Genomic DNA, 18,643 nt, shown 5'->3' with positions numbered 1-18,643 from the left:
CCAGAACTGACAGAAAATCTAACTGCAAGGAAGTCCGACAACCAAGGAGATAAAGAAGAAACACTCATCCAGACCAGTAGGAGGGGTGGAGATGGGCAGCCGGGGTGGAAAGAACTCATGGAAAGGCAGTGGCTGGCGGACCCAACGAAGTGGAAGATTGTGGAGCAGGGCAGGCCAGGCTGCAGATGGCAGACCCCGAGACCATTTGTGCAGAGATAAACCGGGAGGGATGGCGGGGGGAGTGAAGTAGACCATGCAACCCAGGGCTCCAGCTGGGGAAATAAAGCCTCAAACCTCTGATTGAAAACACCTGTGGGAGTTGAGGTGGCAACAGGAGAAACTCCCAGCCTCAGAGGAGAGCTCGTTGGAGAGACCCACAGGGGCCTAGAGCATGCACAAGCCCCCCCACTCGGGAATCAGCACTGGAGGGGCCCAGTTTGATTGTGGGTAGCAGAGGGAGTGACTGAAATCCCGCAGAGAGTAGAGCAGGAGCCATTGCTCCATCTTGGCCCCTCCCCCACATACAGCATCACAGTGCAGGGACCAGTGTTATCCCACCCCAGTGAACACCTAAGGCTCCGCCCCTTTATGTAACAGGCACAAAAATAAATGGCCCAAATGAAAGAACAGATCAAAGCTCCAGAAAAGGTACAACTAAGCAACAAAGAGATAGCCAAGCTATCAGATGCACAGTTCAAAACACTGGTTATCAGGAATCTCACAGAATTGGTTGAATTTGGTCACAAATTAGATGAAAAAATGAAGGCTGTGCTAGGAGAAACAAAGGAAAATGTACAGGGAACCAATAGTGATGGGAAGGAAACTGGGACTCAAATCAATGGTGTAGACCAGAAGGAAGAAAGAAACATCCAACCAGAAAAGAATGAAGAAACAAGAATTCAGAAAAATGAGGAGAGGCTTAGGAACCTCCAGGACATCTTGAAATGTTCCAACATCCGAATCATAGGGGTGCCAGAAGGAGAAGAGGAAGACCAAGAAATTGAAAAGTTATTTGAACAAATAATGAAGGAGAACTTCCTCAACCTGGCAAAGGAAATAGACTTCCAGGAAGTCCAGGAAGCTCAGAGAATCCCAAAGAAGCTGGGCCCAAGGAGGAACACACCAAGGCACATCATAATTACATTATCCAAGATTAAAGATAAGGAGAGAATCTTAGAAGCAGCAAGAGAAAAGGATACAGTTACCTACAAAGGGGTTCCCATAAGACTGTCAGCTGACTTCTCAAAAGAGACCTTGCAGGCAAGAAGGGGCTGGAAAGAAGTATTCAAAATCATGAAAGGCAAGGACCTACATCCAAGATTACTGTATCCAGCAAAGCTATCATTTAGAATGGAAGGTCAGATAAAATGCTTCCCAGATAAGGTCAAGTTAAAGGAGTTCATCATCACCAAGCCCTTATCATATGAAACATTAAAGGGATTTATCTGAGAAAAAGAAGATAAAAAATATGAACAGTAAAAATGACAGCAAACTCACAGTTATTAACAACCACACCTAAAACAAAAACAAAAGCAAACTAAGCAAACAACTAGAACAGGAACAGAACCACAGAAATGGAGATCACATGGAGGGTTATCAGCAGTGAGTGGGAGGGGGAGAGAGGGGGAAAGGTACAGAGAATAAGTAGCATAAATGGTAGGTAGAAAATAGACAGGGGGAGGGTAAGAATAGTATAGGAAATGTGAAAGCCAAAGAACTTTTAAGTATGACCCATGGACATGAACTATAGGGGAGGAATGTGGGAGGGAGGGGTTGGGTAGGATGGAGTGGAGTGAAGGGGGGGAAATGGGACAACTGTAATAGCATAATCAATAAATATATTTTAAAAAGTAAAAAATAAATAAAAGTGAAAAAATAAAATAATTAAAATTAAATAAAATTTAAAATGTAATTTTTAGTCACACTAACCACATGTCAAATGTTTAATAGCTGTGTGTAACTAATGCCACCATGTTGCAAGGCAGATATAGAATATTTTTATGGTCACCAAAAGTTGTTAGACAACACCACCCTAGACTTTTTTATTCATAGGTTTTTGTTAACATACTTGTAATTATTATTACATATGTAATTTTTATCTTTTTAAACAGTTATAAAAATATTTCCATGATATTGTGTTGATTATATTAACGTTAATATCTATGTGCTTTTTCATATGGTTTATCAAACCTTTCCCCTATTACTCGACATACATGTTACTAACTTGTTTTTTTTGCTATACTAGATAACATTGCTCTGAATATCTTTGTGTATAGATTTATTTTTTATATAAGTATAGATCCTAATAATAGGTTCTTAGAAATTAAATTACTGAGGCCAGGTTTGTTTCTCTTGGGTGACAAGAATTTAAGGGATGGCAGTGTACTGAGGTGACTGACAAGATCAAATCCAAACACTGTCTGGAGGAAGATTACTCATCCAGCCTGCAAATTACTCTCTAAATTATCCTTCATATTTAATTACCAGCACACATGTAAAGAATCAAGGACACAAGGAAACTCATTATCACAATAAAACAATCCAGAGGAATAATATCCAAAAGGAAAAGACCTCCAAAGACTTTGGAAACTGAAGTAATCTTTTTCCCCCTTTCTTCCTTCCTTCCTTCCTTCCTTCCTTCCTTCCTTCCTTCCTTCCTTCCTTCCTTCCTTCCTTCCTTCCTTCCTTCCTTCCTTCCTTCCTTCAATTACAGTTGACATACAGTATTATATTAGTTTCAGGTATATACCCCAGTGACTAGATGTTGCATAACTGACTAGGTGATCATCCCAATAAATCTCACACTCATCTGACACCATGCATAGTTATTCAAATATTACTGACTATATTCGCTATGCTGTATTTTACATGCCCATGACTATTCTGTAACAACCAATTTGTACTTTCTAATCCCTTCACCTTTTTCATCCATCACCCAATGGAAGGTTAATTATTTTAAAGATAACATTCTTCTAAATTTCAGATTCTAACAGGATTGGATATTCATGTATGTTGAGAAAAGGGAGGTATTGACCTCATCTGATTCCAAAATTTACATGGAAATATAAACAGAGAAGATGGCTGGAAGGGAAGGACATGCTCTACCAGATATTAAGATCTATTACAAATACAGTGATTAAGACAGTGTAGTGTTCGGGTAGAATGAACAAAGAATAGAGAGTCCAGAAGCACACTCATGCACACATAAACGTCTGATTTATGACAGCAGCCGCCCTGCATGATAATGGAGGAAGAAAAATCTTCTCAATACATGGTGCTGGGAGAGTCGATTATCCCTGTTTTTTAGTGAAATTGGAACCACTATTCACATCATATGTAAAAATCAATTCCAAGTGGGCTAAACACCTAAATGTGAAATACAAAGCTACAAAGATTTCTTTTGTAGAGGAGAATAGCTTCATTACCTCAGGCTAGGGAAAGATTTACTAACGGATGAAAAGAGCAGTGTCCATAAAAGATTTGATGAATTAAAGTTACAAAAGACGATCAAGAAAGGGTAAATATTTTAGCACATGTGACATACAAAGGGCTTATATCCTAAATGTAAAAAGACATGGACAAAATTCCACCTCATAGAAAATGGGTTCAAAAGCCTTTCATACTTCTCAAAGGAGAAAATTCAAATGATCTATAAACATATGTAAAGGAGCTCAACCTCATTGGTAACCTGGGAAAGGAAAATTAAAATTACAATTAGAGATCAGTACATACCTATCATATTGGAAAAAAAAAAGTTAAGTCTGATAGAGCTGTGTTGGAAAGGGTATGGAGCAACGATCACTATCATTTGCCTCTGTGGGAATGTAAATTGGTATGACTTGGAAATCATGTTGGCATCATCTTGGGATTCAGAAATTCCACCTCTGCGTTTATTATCCGCAGGAACTGGGTATCAGCATACATTCATAAGAATGTTCATAGTGTTACTGTTTCTAACATATACATGAAAGTTATGGGGCTACAGCTATACACTTAGACATATATGAAACTAGACATATATGAAACAATGTTGACAGAACAGTAAAATATTAAAAATATATAACGTATGATTCCATTTGTGTAAAATTCAAACTGGGAAAAATTAAACTATGTTGTTTAGAAATTGTGAAAGCAAAGAAATAACTTCGAAATCAGACCAGTGGCTACGTCTAGGAAGGATATTGACTTTGAGATAGACATCCTGGGGGCTTCTAGCGTATCAGCATTGCTCTCTTTCTTGACTTGGGTGGTGGTAATGCAGGAGTTTATAATTACTGATTAACAGAATAGCACATTTTAGCACTTAACCTGAATGTTTTTCATAATTGTTTTTAAAAATCTTTAATTTTTTTTTTATTTTAAAGATTATTTTTATAAATTTTTTGGAGAGAGGGGAAGGGAGGGGGGGAGAGAGAGAAACATCAATGTGTGGTTGCCTATCATATGCCCCCTACTGAGAACTTGGCCTGAAACCCAGGCATGTGCCCTGACTGGGAATCGAACTGGCAACCCTTTGGTTCACAGGCCAGCATTCAGTCCACTGAGTCACACCAGCCAGGGCCCTATTTCGTAATTTTTAAAAGTGAAAAATATATTATCTCCTAACATAAATAGCAACATTTACATTAAAATTTAGGTTGTTTCACTGGTTAGCCCTAGGAATTCTTGTATCCATTGTATCACAATTCAGAGTTAAAAATAAATAGAATCAAATTGAATCTTAATGTTAGTATTAAATACTTTTGGGGGGACATTTCATCTCCCTATGGAGTATTACCTATAAGAGAGTTAAACTTGGAGATAAAAGCAGGAATAGCTCCCGTATTTCTTTCTTCATCTTTTCATACTCCACTAGCATTGTGCTCAGATGAACTTCAAGATCAACCTTGATGAGACACCAGATGCTGCAGCTGCTACTGGGGTATAAAGTCAGTTTACTGAAGTATAATTTACCTAGAGAAAAATGTATCTTCTTTAGATGTACAGCTGTATGAATTTTGACAGTTACGTAACCACCACTACAATCAAGATATGGAATATTTTCATTATAGTAGGGCTGAGTTTTATCTTGTTTTATTTTGTTTTTATAGTGATACATGTGTAAAGTAAAACAAAAACCCTTCAAACAGATACGTAATGTCAGATTTTTGCTAGAAGGTTTTTATCAATTTATCTATAGGGTTTAGGGACAATCTTTAATAATTCCTAAGGATTGCCCCTGTTGCTGAAGCAGGGCAAAAAATTTAAGAAATGGTCTGTATAACTGTCTAGCAAGCAAAGGATGTCTGTTGTCATACTTAATGCATTCTATCTTAAAAAATTAACAGGTAAGTGTCCTTTTATTTTGTGTAATTTATAGATCATGAGAAATGAGCTCTTGGAGAAGAACTACAAACACGGGAGCAAGTTTCTGACTTCATTTCCAGATGGAACAACGCAAATATTGTATCCTTTCTAGCAACAAGTTACTTTCATTAGCTTTATTTCTTCACAAAAAGACAGATAAAGAAAAAATGCATAGAAAACTATTTTTAAAATAGATATTATCCCCAAATTCTACCACCCAAAGGAAAACTGTTAACATCTTTTCATATATGTTTTCTTACCTTTTTCTATGGGCATATAACATTTTTTAAATCAGTTTTTCAGCTATTTCTATTTTATAACTTGCCCCCTTTACATATTTTATACAATAGATAATGTTATGCATATGTAATGTGCAATAAATACAGAGATGTAACACCATTTTATACCACATGGCATTTCATTATAGAAATGTACTATGATTCTTTTAACCTGTCCCTTGTTGCTGACCAAAGGTTTTTTGCTATTGTGTACAATAGCCAAACGAACAGCTTTGTGCACATTTCCTTGCACACTTACCACTTATTTCCTTGAATTAAATACCTAAGGGTAGAAATTCTTAGTAAGAAGCTATGGACATTTTAAAGCTTTGATAGATGTTGCCCCCAGAAAATGTGTAGCAGTTTACACATCCATGAGCAGCATGTTATTTTTAATACAAAAATTCAATATCCGTTTTACGGAACACTAAGTTCTCCATCGTGTGAACTTCTTCCTGATGGCCAGGTCACTTGGTATTTTGACATAAAGCCTATTTAATATTTTTAGGAAAAACAAAAAAACAAACCAAACAAAAAATTATGAAATGAGAAGGACTTTTTGGTGAATTAAGGGCCTCACTGTGTAGGAGAAAGTCGTTTTTAGTATAGATTCCTAAGTGTTTAGTCAAACCTCAGTAATAAATCAAAAGAATGACTTTCATGGCGTAGGACGTGTAATGAAGTTTTAGTTCCCTAGACCCTGTGAGAGTGTGTAGGTTTTGCTTTAATTGGACCAATAAATTTTAAATAACTGCTGCCACTTTTATTATTATTGATAGTTATCACTTCATGTCCTGACTTTCAATCTTAACTCTTGAAGACTCTGTGGCTCATTTTCAAAATGATTCATTATCAATCTTGTGTTCACTTCATCGCTGGACTTCTGGTCAGCTTAGATAGGACTAAGTATTAACAGTCAGTAAATTAGCCTCAGTATACTTGATTCCTTTTGATGTTATGTAAGTGAAATTGCTTTCTTAATTTCACTTTCAGAACGTTCGCCGGTAAAGTATAGTAATACAATTTATTTTTATATGTTGATCTTGTAGCCAACAACACTACCAAACTCATTTGATCTAATATATCGTTTTGTGGATTCCTTAGGACTTTCTGTGTATAAGAGCGTGTGTTCTGAAAATAGGGATCATTTTACTTCTTCCATTTTCAGTCTGGATGCCTTTCATTTCTTCTCTTTGATAAAATTGCTGTGACTAGACCTCCAGGGCATGTTGAGTAGAAGTGGGGAGAGTGGAGATTTTTGTTTAGTTCGTGATCTTAAAGGGAAAACACTCAGTCTTTATTATGTTTTCTTAATTTGGGGGGATATTTTTTTAATTTATTTTTAGAGAGAGGGGAATTTATGACAGAGAGGGAGAGAAACATCAATTAGTTGCCTCTCCCACATGTCCCAAATCAGGACCAGGCCTGCAACCCAGGCATGTGCCCTGACGGGGAATCAAAACCGCGACCTTCCATTTTGTGGGATAACCCCCAACCAACTGAGCCACACTGGTTAGGGCTTTATAATGTTTTCTTATTTGCTCTTTTTTATGTCAATACAATATATTTCATTAATTGATTTTCAAATGTTAAACCAACCTTGTATTCCTGGGATAAATTCCATTTTGTTATAGTACATAATCCTTTTTATATGATGCTAGATTCCATTTGCTAGTATTATTTTGAGGATTGTTTGTGTCTTATAAATATATTTTGATCCACATAAAAAGCATACATTTTTAGAATAAAAAACAGTACTTCCCATTTTTCAGAATGCTTTATGTTTTCAAAGGACTCTCTTATAAATTGAATTTATTCCCGGAATAACCAAAGACCATTAGAACAACGACCTTATCTGATCTCAGCTACCCATCTGGAAACCTCGCCATCATCCGAGTGCCCAACAAGACAAGTGGTTTCACTTGCATAGTCCAAGATGACACGCCCGCTAACCCTGCCATCCTGGCGGTGCTGGATTCCTCTGGCAGAAGTTCCTGCTATCATCCCAATGGGAATGTCTGGTAGGCTGCTAGTTTCCTCCTGCTGCCTCCGTGTTTTTTGAGTTTGTGATATTTTATTTTTCCTTTCATTTTTTCCAACTTTACTGAGATAAAATTGACATACAATGTTGTCTAATTTAAAGGTGTACAACCATGTTAATTCAATACACTTAAAAGCTGCAAAATGATTACCACCATAGGTAACACCTGCATCATGCCACCTAATTACCATTTTTTTGTATTGAGAACATTTAATGTATACTCTGGTAGAAATTTATGATGATAACACAGTATTATTAAGTATAATTACCATGCTCTACATTAGATCCCCAGAACTTATTCATCTTATAATGATGTTTTGTTTTTCCTTTTAAATGATAAAATGGCTTTCAGAAAATTTCTTTAAGTTAGTGGTCCTTAGATAGTAATTTATAACTCAGAGAAATATTTGATTTATACCTCTCCATGTGCTTCTCAGTGGAAAAATCCTAGGCAAATTTATAAAATAAAGTTCATCATGTTCTTTGTATAAACAGAAAGAAAATATGAAGTATACAATTTCAATATTATAAAAACTTTATATAAATTATATGGTCACCCTAGGGATTTGGAATACGAATTCAGATGGCCTCTCTAGAATCTGTGTCCTAATAAAACTCCACTGACTCCTCTGAGGAAATAATTTACAGTGGACAGGCGCTACACTAGGTTGTCAATGTTTGAGATATATTTCTAACTGGTAAGTTCCTGTAGCCACAACCAACAACAATAACATACAAACAAAATCTCTAGAGAAATTAAGATTTTGATCCCATTTTTATCTACTAACTTTTCTACTCTGACTTTGTATTATTTCATTTATGAGCAAGTAAAATTTAGATTCTAACTTCAAATACAGTTTAAACTTTTTGAGCTTTTCAGAAAGAGTTATTCTCCCTCTTTACATTATTTAAAGGTATAACAGTCTCATGTTGAGAAATTCTGCCAATAATTGTGCCAAAGTTTGGACACGGTCAGAACTTGAGAGAGTTAGGACACAGAAAGCTATTTGTGTTTGTAGTCCAATGCAGAAATCAGCCCACTATCTCCTTGTATATCAGACAATTTCTACTTACCCTTCGGGCTCAACAGCAACTCTGTATTACATTTGTTGGGGCACTACATTAATTGTCACCAGATATTCATTAGTTTCTAGGACTTTTCCTTGCCAGTAAAGCCCTCTGAATCACCAACTCAAGTCTTGGGCCCTCTGACATGATTCCTTGATATGGTCCTACCTTCTTCTGGCTGCCTCTTGTGAAACAAGCCCACCAGCCCTGCTGGACTGAAGATCTTTGAATGCACACCCCGGGTCTTGGCCGCTATATAGCATGTATCTGTACATGACACAGACTCAAAGAATGTTTATCAAATAAATAACTCATTCAGATAATTTTGTATCCCACTTCCCAGCTACAATAAAATAATCACCTCAATTTCTCATTTGTACTTTTGCTATTAGATTACTACCACTTATCAGTAGGGAAATAAGATGTTAGTGATTTTACTTAAGGGTCACTCATTGACAACTCATCTAGTTTTTTGTTTTTTTTAATTTTGAAGCCAGTTGTATACTAAGAGATATTCTTTTTAAAAAGATTTTATTTATTTAGTTTTAGAGAAAGGGAGGGAGAAAAAGAGGGAGAAAAACCTCAATGTGTGGTTGCCTCTTGCATGCCCCCATCTGGGGACCTGGCCTGCAACCCAGGCATGTGCCCTGACTGGGAATCGAACCCATGACTCTTTGGTTCACAGGCCAGCACTCAATCCACTAAGCCACACTAGCCAGGGCCAATCTAATTTTTAAAAAATAATTCATTATCAAATTAAGTCAACTTTCTGAGTACCCAGAACTCTACATATTCTGTCTCCTGAAAAAAGGGATGGTGATCCAAGTTGGAAGAAGGTGAGAGAGTATGAGAAGGATATAATGAAGTAGAATGGGAGTCATCAGTGCCACTAGCTTGCAGACTGTGCAGAGCCAAATTTGCACGTTTGCAGTCAAGTGTGGCATTGGTGATGCTAAGAGACTAGGGAGCCCCGCTGATCTAAGTTCCACCTTCTGCACTGTTACAGAGCCCTTATCCACCATACTGATTTCAGAGATGTCCCCTGAGCCTCTTCTGCCCACACCTGGCCCTGATGAGAGGCTTCCTAGGCCTCCTGGTTCCCAGGTGCCAATGTTGTTAGAAAACACTTGGACTGAGGCCAGATTGGCTTTCCCTAGAGTCTACACTCCCTGCTCTTCATTTTGGCCTAGAGAAAATCTGATCACTGGTCTTCTCCTGTCTTTCAGGTATAGCCTACTCTCCTGTATTTCTTCTTGTCCAAAGTAAAACCCTGCTTCATCCTTCCCAGCAAAAGGATTTTCCAGATCCTTTTACCATCCTGGTTCCATCCATGAGACCCTTTTTTTTTTTCCTTTTTTAATATTTTTATTGTATGTTTTTTAAATTAATTAATTTTTATTCAGTTACAAAGACCCATTTTTGTTTATCAGGAGGTCTTGAATTAAACTCAGTATTTCAAATTAGTATAGAATTCTGTCCCAGTCTTATCACCTGAGGTTCTCCATCATTTATTGGCTATTGGCTAGCATAGACCACTACTCCTCTTGGTCAGCAAATGTCAGGGTGAATTTCAGAGTTGACTATACTCTGTGATTGTTAATATCCTTCCTTCCCAGGGTATACATCAATATCTTGGGAGGCCAATATTCAGATCAAGCCGGCAACAGAATAAGGGCTTGGAATTGGTCAAGTTCTGTCGCTTCCTCACCCTTTGTTTCATTTAAACCTGTCTTCCTGGCTTTGAACCATTATGTTGGAATTCGCATCTTAGAACAAGACAAGATTTCAATCACTTTCCTAGCGATGGGCCAACAGGCAAGAATCAATGTTGGAACCAAAGTGAAGGTAGGTACATTTTTAAAAACAGTTAAAGCATTTAGAATAATAAGAGTAAAATAACTTTTGTTAGTGTTATTACTGATAAATTATACTTGTGTGTCATCTACCACCCACTAAGAATTTGGGAATTCTATTAAAAAATACATATGTGAAAGTTTCACATGGAGTTGAGGGAGTATTATAAATTGTTCTTCATCCTCAAAAATTCCTTCTAACTCGGAGTTGGATCCAAGCAACATTTACCTGGTGTTTACTCTGTGACTGTATAGTGCTGCTTTGAGGGTTTGGTTTTAGGGTTTTGCTTTGTGTTTGCTTTTCTCTGCACCATAGTAGAAAGCCCTGAGCTCAGTCAGGAGACCTGGGTTCTAGCCATGTTTGAGGCCAGGCATAAGCCCCATTTCCGTGGAGACACTTCCAGACCGCCTAGCCCTTGGCCCAATGAGGGTCAGTCATGTCCTTCTCCGGGCTGTCCACTAACTCACCTCTGTCCCTGTGCTTGCTGAACTGTGCTCTATAATTGCCCTCACAGCCACCTTTTCTACTGGATGGTGAGCTCCTGAATTACAAGATCTCTATCTTACTGATTCCTCTATCCCACCCAGGGCATGGCCCAGAGTACACTCTCAGTAACTGACAATACTGTGCATTGGTTAAGAACATGGACTTCAGGTTACAGAAGATGTAGTTTCAAACCTCAACTCTGCCCTTTAGCTAAGTGGGTGAACTTGAACTTTAGTTTCCTCTGTTAGTACACGCAAACCCAGGAAAAAGCCCCAGGACTAGAAATCTACCTTTTTAACTGATGGGCAGGGAAAGGCTGAAGAAAGAGGCAGGCCTCTCCAATCGGGCAATGAACAGAGTTTATTAAGTGGAACTCACATACAAGGTAATCCTGGGCAGACGACGTGGATATCCTCCACACTGCTTGGCAGGCACCAAAGAATTATACAGAACAAAGTGAAGCAAAATGCCCAGGTCAGGACAAGGGCTGTTCCAGGAACCAGCACACCATGGGGCGTAGAAGAGAGGTACTATTTACATCAGAAGGACGGTGCGGATTATAGTCAGACAGCCTCTGAGGGTGTTATGGGAAGCAGTCTCCATCCTGACCCAGGTCTAGCTCATGGGTCGGGCAGCAGTCATGTCAAGGGGCAGTCTGTCCTCCACACTTCATCTATAAAACGAGGATAATGATCCCTACTTTACCGATTGTTGCAAAGATTCAATGAGAATGCAAAGTACTATGCATAGTGCTTGGCATCAACTAAGTACTCAGTCGGTGATAGTTAAATATACATGTAGAGCTTACCAATTATACCTCAGTAAAGCTGAAATATATACATAGATGTAGAAATGGATATGACTTTGAAGAAGCCTCTTAAACTCCAAAACTTCAAACGTGTGTTAACAACCTTTAAAAAAGCCTGTACCTCTAAGTAAGTGGAAGTATGACCTCGACATTCAGCACAAGCAGGACCATCTCATAAACACAAACAAAAGGGAAACTTCAGATTCAACCAACATGGAGTGAAGGTCTACAACGGTGCTATGAATTATTCTAGCTGCTTTCAGTCACTCAGCAACTGCAGCAGCTGTTTGGACTCCAGCCATCGAAATTTACAATACAGCCTTCTTTTGGTATATTATATTCATGGTAAGTACATTCTTACCAAAAATGCACAAAACACGTGCTCCCTCTTTCTCCCCTCCCTCCTTAGAAGTAGATTTGAATCAGAAAAAGAGTTACTTTGATGAAAAAAAAATGAATTTGATATTAAAAGTTTTTACTTTTCTCATTGTCTTCATGATCACCCTTTGGATTTTTTTTTTTTTAATGCAAAAGGGAGGCTTCTGCCAAGATGGAGGCATAGGTAGACACACTGTGCCTCCTTGCACAACCAAAAGAAGGACAACAAGAATTTAAAAACAAAAAACAACCAGAACTGACAGAAAATCGAACTGTATGGAAGTCCGACAACCAAGGAGATAAAGAAGAAACACTCATCCAGACCAGTAGGAGGGGTGGAGATGGGCAGCGGGGCAGAGAGAACTCACAGCAAGGCAGCGGCTGGCAGACCCAGCGAGGTGGCGGATTGTGGAGCGGGGCAAGCCAGGCTGCAGCTGGCAGACCCCACAAGGTGGTGGCTGGCGGCGCCTGCGGCCCCACATTCACGCATAGATAAACTGGGAGGAATGGCGGGGGAGCGAAGCAGACCACACAACCCAGGGATCCAGCACGGGGAAATAATGCCTCAAACCTCTGATTGAAAACACCCGTGGGGGTTGAGGTGGCAACAGGAGAAACTCCCAGCCTCAGGGGAGAGCTCGTTGGAGAGACCCGCAGGGGCCTAGAGCATGCACAAGCCCACCCACTCGGGAATCAGCACTGGAGGGGCCCAGTTTGATTGTGGGTAGCAGAGGGAGTGACTGAAATCCCGCAGAGAGTAGAGCAGGAGCCATTGCTCCATCTTGGCCCCTCCCCCACATACAGCATCACAGAGCAGGGACCAGTGTTATCCCACCCCAGTGAACACCTAAGGCTCCGCCCCTTTATGTAACAGGCACGCCAAGAAAAAAATAAATGGCCCGAATGAAAGAACAGATCAAAGCTCCAGAAAAGGTACAACTAAGCAACAAAGAGATAGCCAAGCTATCAGATGCACAGTTCAAAACACTGGTTATCAGGAATCTCACAGAATTGGTTGAATTTGGTTGCAGATTAGATGAAAAAATGAAGGCTGTGCTAGGAGAAACAAAGGAAAATGTACAGGGAACCAATAGTGATGGGAAGGGAACTGGGACTCAAATCAATGGTGTGGACCAGAAGGAAGAAAGAAAATCCAATCAGAAAAGAATAAAGAAACAAGAATTCAAAAAATTGAGGAGAGGCTTAGGAACCTCCAGGACATCTTGAAATGTTCCAACATCTGAATCATAGGAGTACTAGAAGGAGAAGAGGAAGACCAAGAAATTGAAAACTTATTTGAGCAAATAATGAAGGAGAACTTCCTCAACCTGGCAAAGGAAAGAGACTTCCAGGAAGTCCAGGAAGCTCAGAGAGTCCCAAAGAAGCTGGGCCCAAGGAGGAACACACCAAGGCACATCATAATTACATTACCCAAGATTAAAGATAAGGAGAGAATCTTAAAAGCAGCAAGAGAAAAGGACACAGTTACCTACAAAGGAACTCCCATAAGACTGTCAGCTGACTTCTCAAAAGAGACCTTGCAGGCAAGAAGGGGCTGGAAAGAAGTATTCAAAGTCATGAAAGGCAAGGACCTACATCCAAGATTACTGTATCCAGCAAAGCTTTCATTTAGAATGGAAGGGCAGATAAAGTGCTTCTCAGATAAGGTCAAGTTAAAGGAGTTCATCATCACCAAGCCCTTATTATATGAAATGTTAAAGGGATTTACCTAAGAAAAAGAAGATAAAAAATATGAACAGTAAAAATGACAGCAAACTCACAGTTATTAACAACCACACCTAAAACAAAAACAAAAGCAAACTAAGCAAACAACTAGAACAGGAACAGAATCACAGAAATGGGGATCACATGGAGGGTTATCAACAGGGGAATGGGAGGGGGAGAGAAGGGGAAAAGGTACAGAGAATAAGTAGCATAAATGGTAGGTAGAAAATATACAGGGGGAGGGTAAGAATATTATAGGGAATGTAGAAGCCAAAGAACTTATAAGTATGACCCATGGACATGAACTATAGGGGGGGGAATGTGGGAGGGAGGGGGTGGGCAGGATGGAGTGGAGTGAAGGGGGGGAAATGAGACAACTGTAGTAGCATAATCAATAAATATATTAAAAAGAGAAATTTAAAAATGCAAAAGGGACATATGGATACATTCTCATATTTGAAGATTCAAAAAATATAGAAATATACAAAGTAAAAAATGAGATTTCCCCTTTATCCTTTTATTCTAACCATTTCCCGAAGGTAACCACCGCCAAAATTTGCTGTGTATTTCTGTTTTCTATGCATTTATAAATTATTTACATATTTTTAACAATAAAAATTTGATTATACTATACAGATTAAATTGTTAGGGGATTCTATTTATTTTTTTCCATTTAACAGGTATTAAAGGCTTTCTCATGTCTGTATTTCCAAGCACATTTGTCTATTTTATTTTTAATTGCTACATAATATATCATATGTACTATAGTTAATTTATGCTAAATCTAATGACCTCTCAGCAGCTCACACTGTTGCTCACTTTTTCTCCTGGAAGCATTTCTTCCATTGCTTCTAGGTCACTACTCTCCCTTGATTTTGCTCCCGTCTCATATTTCTTGGCTGATTTTCTTCCACTCTTTTTTTTTTTTCCTGAATATTGAAGGCTTCCAGGTCTGTCCTTGGGCTCCTCTTTTCTCTAGCTGGACTAACTCATTGGGTGATTTCATTGAGTTCCATCCAAGAATATGTTTATTGATTTTAGAGAAAGAGGAAGGATGAGGGAGGTGGGGGAGAGAGAAGGAGAAGGAAAGAGGGAGAAAAAGAAACCAATGTGAGAGAATCCTTGATTTGTTGTCTCCCAAAGGCTTCCCAACTGGTGATAAAACGTAGAACCTTTTTGTTGCATGGAGACAACGCTTCAACCCACTGAGTCACCCAGCCAGGGCACCCTTTTGTTTTATCTCCAGGGGACCTCCCACGAACTTGAGACTTGCACATCTCTGATTCCAGCCCTGTACATCCATTTGGGGGTCCTAGGAGGGTATTAAAAACTTAACATAGCAAAATCATACTTGAAAGCTTGCTCCACCCTCTGTCTTCTCTGTCTCCCAAAATGACAATGCCTTCTTTCAGCTGCTCAGGCCAAACGGTTTGAAGTAGCTATCCTCTTCTCTAATTCACAGCCCCATGTCTATTATCTGCAAGTCCTATAAACCCTGTCTCCAGCCTCTAAGACTGCTCATGTCCTCCAATACTATCAGTCTTGTTTGCTTCTTGTACTTAATCCGTCTCTTGTTTAGATTTTCATGGTAGCCTCCTACTGAGTCTCCCTGATTCCAGTCTTCCAAAAGTCTATCCCAACACAATAGTTAGAGTGATACTTTGAAAACGTAAGCCTCGTCAAAACTATCCAGTGGCTTCTAATCTTACTCAGAGCGAGCCAAGGTCCTGTAAAAGACCTGCAGTACTGTACCTGACCTGGACTTCCTTATCTTACTACGCCTTCTTCTCACTCACCCTGCTCCTTTTTGCTGTTCCTAGACAGCCAGGCATGTCCCTGCTACAGGACTTTTGCACTTGCTATTCCTTCAACCTAAAATGTTCCTCCTACATTTAGCATGTGGCTGCTGCCTCCCTTCTTTCAGATTTCTGCTCAGAACTCTGACCACCCATTCTAAACTAGCAGCACCCCCCCCCTCCCTGCCTCCACCTGGCCCTCTGAATGCTTCTTCGGCCACATGCCACAAGTTGTAATATGTAGTGCTCTAATTTTCTTTCACTGCTAACTGGTTTGTGATTTCTATTTAGATTACTTCAACTCCATAGTTACTGAGTTTTCACATACGTAAAAAAATTACTATCCCTTTCTTGTTAATTTCTAAATGGCCAAAGAACATGGCTTGCCCGTTTCCCTGCTGTTTAAAATGTGTTGACATTTTGTGGTTGATTGCATGATTTTTATGCAGTGCATATTAAACACTCCCTCCCCATGGAGTAATTTTGGCACAAAATTGCCCATGTCTAATTGTTCTAGCCACACTTCTATTCCTTTTCTTTTTATAGTGTTGGTTTATTTCTAAGAAATATATGAAAGTCTCCCAATATTGTTGTGAATTTGTCTATTTTTCTTACTATTTCTACTAGATCTTTACTTTATATACCCTGAAACTCTGTGATTAACCGATTTAAGATGTTGACTCTCTTCTCGGTGAGGTGTACCCCTCACACCTGTGCCAGCTCCCACTTCACTTATTTGCCCTTCAGCGCTGCCCATTATGTGACTCAGGGTACCAATAAGGGGGTTTGGTGGGGGGGTTGAAACATTTTTTAATATTTTATTCTTGTCTGCCTTTATTATTTAATAATAAGTTTAAAATTATTCCCAATTTCCCTTTTTAATGGCCTTTGGCTTAAATGCTATTCCATCTGATGTTAAATTTCTATACCTGCTTTCTTTTAGTTAGCATTTGCTTGGTGCATTGTTTTCTCCCTAGATTTTCAACCTTTTAATCTGGTTTCAAGTTGGATGTGTCTCTTGTAAACACATAGAGATGGATTTTGCTGCTTTCCTCAACCTAATAAAATCAGTCAATATGTTCTATTTTAATGGTTACTCTAAAATTTTTAGCTCTATGTTTTATATGTATAGAATTAACTTCCAAGTCCTCCAGTTACTTCTTTTCCTTGACAACAACAATCCTCTCAAATCCTTCAGAAAATGTTGACTATATATATTCTAAAGCCTTCCTCTGGCTACTAATTCTGTTTCTTTGAATATAAGCATCTTTGATAGGTAACTCTGGTGCCTGTCATGGAGTCAAAATTCTTCAAATGGTTGGTGATTTTGGTTGTGTGTTCATTTTTGTGGTTGAGAATCTCTACTTTCCCATGTTCCGATAACTGAAGTTTGCTTCTGGTGACTGTGGTGAAGTTGTATGTGCTGTGGAGGGGCGGAAGGCTAGCCCCAGCGCCAGGTTCAATGCAGGCGGAGGACAAGGGCCACCTCCCAACCCGTTATTCTATTTACCTCAGGGCCCGTCCTGCTTCTCATTTCTGTTGACTTTGAGCTCAGAATGTGTGTTTTAGGTTAGTGGTTTCATTTGGTCATTTATCACTCTGGATATGGCCCCCATCTGCTTTTTGATTTTTAGGAATTCCTGAAGATTATTTCTGCTGATGAAAATTTTTCCTGTTTTCTAGAACTACTATTGATCTTCAAAAGAGTTCTCTGTCATATTATGAGATTTGGAATTGAAGTTAAAAAATGTTGATCCATTCTTGTTACTCATCCATCTCATACTCCTTCCTCCTTCCCTCCCTGCCTCCCTTACATCCTTTCTGTCCATGGGGGAGGGCTGAACATGTAGAAGGATATCGTGAGTTCTTTTGTCTTTTGCAGGCAAGTGGTCACTCAGCCTGCAGAGGGCAGTAATTCAGCTTATATTTAGCCTGCCCCACTAAACGACCCTCTAGGCTAGTCCTGAAGCTGCAGACTGGAAACTTCTCAGGCAAGGCTGTGCTAGCAGGTCCATTCACCTTCCTGCAGCTGCAAACAGACCTCAGCCTGAATCAAAGGCTATGAGGAAGTGAGGAGAGCAGGGGCTGAGGAAGGGTCACGGAGAGGTTAATGCGGACCAGCCTCCTGGAGGTAGGGGCAACTTCTAGGAGAAGGAAGAGTTTTAGTCCTTCCAGTCCCTCTTGAAAACTAGGCTCAGGTGCTACCTCCTCTGAGGAAGGTTGCCCCTCAGTGCCCCATCAGCCTCCAAGCCAGTGCTCACAACATGGGCCCCTAATTGGCACTTCCCAGGGAAGGAACTGTATTTGCAGCATCTCTGTGCTCCCCTAGTATATGCTGGTTAAATCACTTGAATAAATGGTAAGCATTTGAAAATTTCCAAATCATTTGCTCTGGCCTACTCCGATCTCTCAAGTCTCCACAGCATTTTAGCTCACTCCCCATTCAAGTTAGAGTAACACCACTGCCCCTGTTTATAATTAGATTCAAGAGGGAACCCAACCCCAAATTAGTGTAGCCACTGGCCTCGGCCCACAGGGACCATTCCCACTACCAGATCCTCAGCTTCCCTTCTCTTTCTCTTTGCTGACAAGCTAACGCACCCTGAGGAGATTCCAGTTCACCGCTACATGAACAAGGATGACCTTCTTCTGCTGGCCACTTTAATAAAGATTCGACGCCTGTTTCATAAACTTGAAGGATGTGTGAATTTCCCGTCTGGCCGGGTTTGGGAAAAATTTAAGCAACCGTCTTACCTTTCTTCACTTTCTGTAAAACTAATGGCCCTTTGTCACAATTCTGGTATAAAGCAAGATACAATAACAGCAATAGCAGCTATAATAAATGAAAAACCTTAACTAAGAA

General features: G+C 39.4%; 1 protein-coding gene across 1 annotated transcript in view; it reads left to right on the top strand.

Moving 5' to 3' along the window:
• Positions 1-18,643, top strand: part of ERICH6 (glutamate rich 6) — a 35,457-nt gene extending 16,814 nt beyond the window's left edge. Inside the window, exons 10-13 of the mRNA XM_071220770.1 lie at positions 5,360-5,445; positions 7,490-7,645; positions 10,350-10,578; positions 18,373-18,643. Of these exons, the coding sequence (XP_071076871.1) occupies positions 5,360-5,445; positions 7,490-7,645; positions 10,350-10,578; positions 18,373-18,636 (735 nt within the window). The 3' untranslated portion in view covers positions 18,637-18,643. The remainder of the gene's footprint in view (positions 1-5,359; positions 5,446-7,489; positions 7,646-10,349; positions 10,579-18,372) is intronic.

This window comes from Desmodus rotundus, chromosome 2, assembly GCF_022682495.2.
Source record: "Desmodus rotundus isolate HL8 chromosome 2, HLdesRot8A.1, whole genome shotgun sequence".
In the NCBI taxonomy this organism is placed as follows: Eukaryota; Metazoa; Chordata; class Mammalia; order Chiroptera; family Phyllostomidae; genus Desmodus; species Desmodus rotundus.
This window is presented reverse-complemented; position numbering and strand designations above follow the sequence as displayed.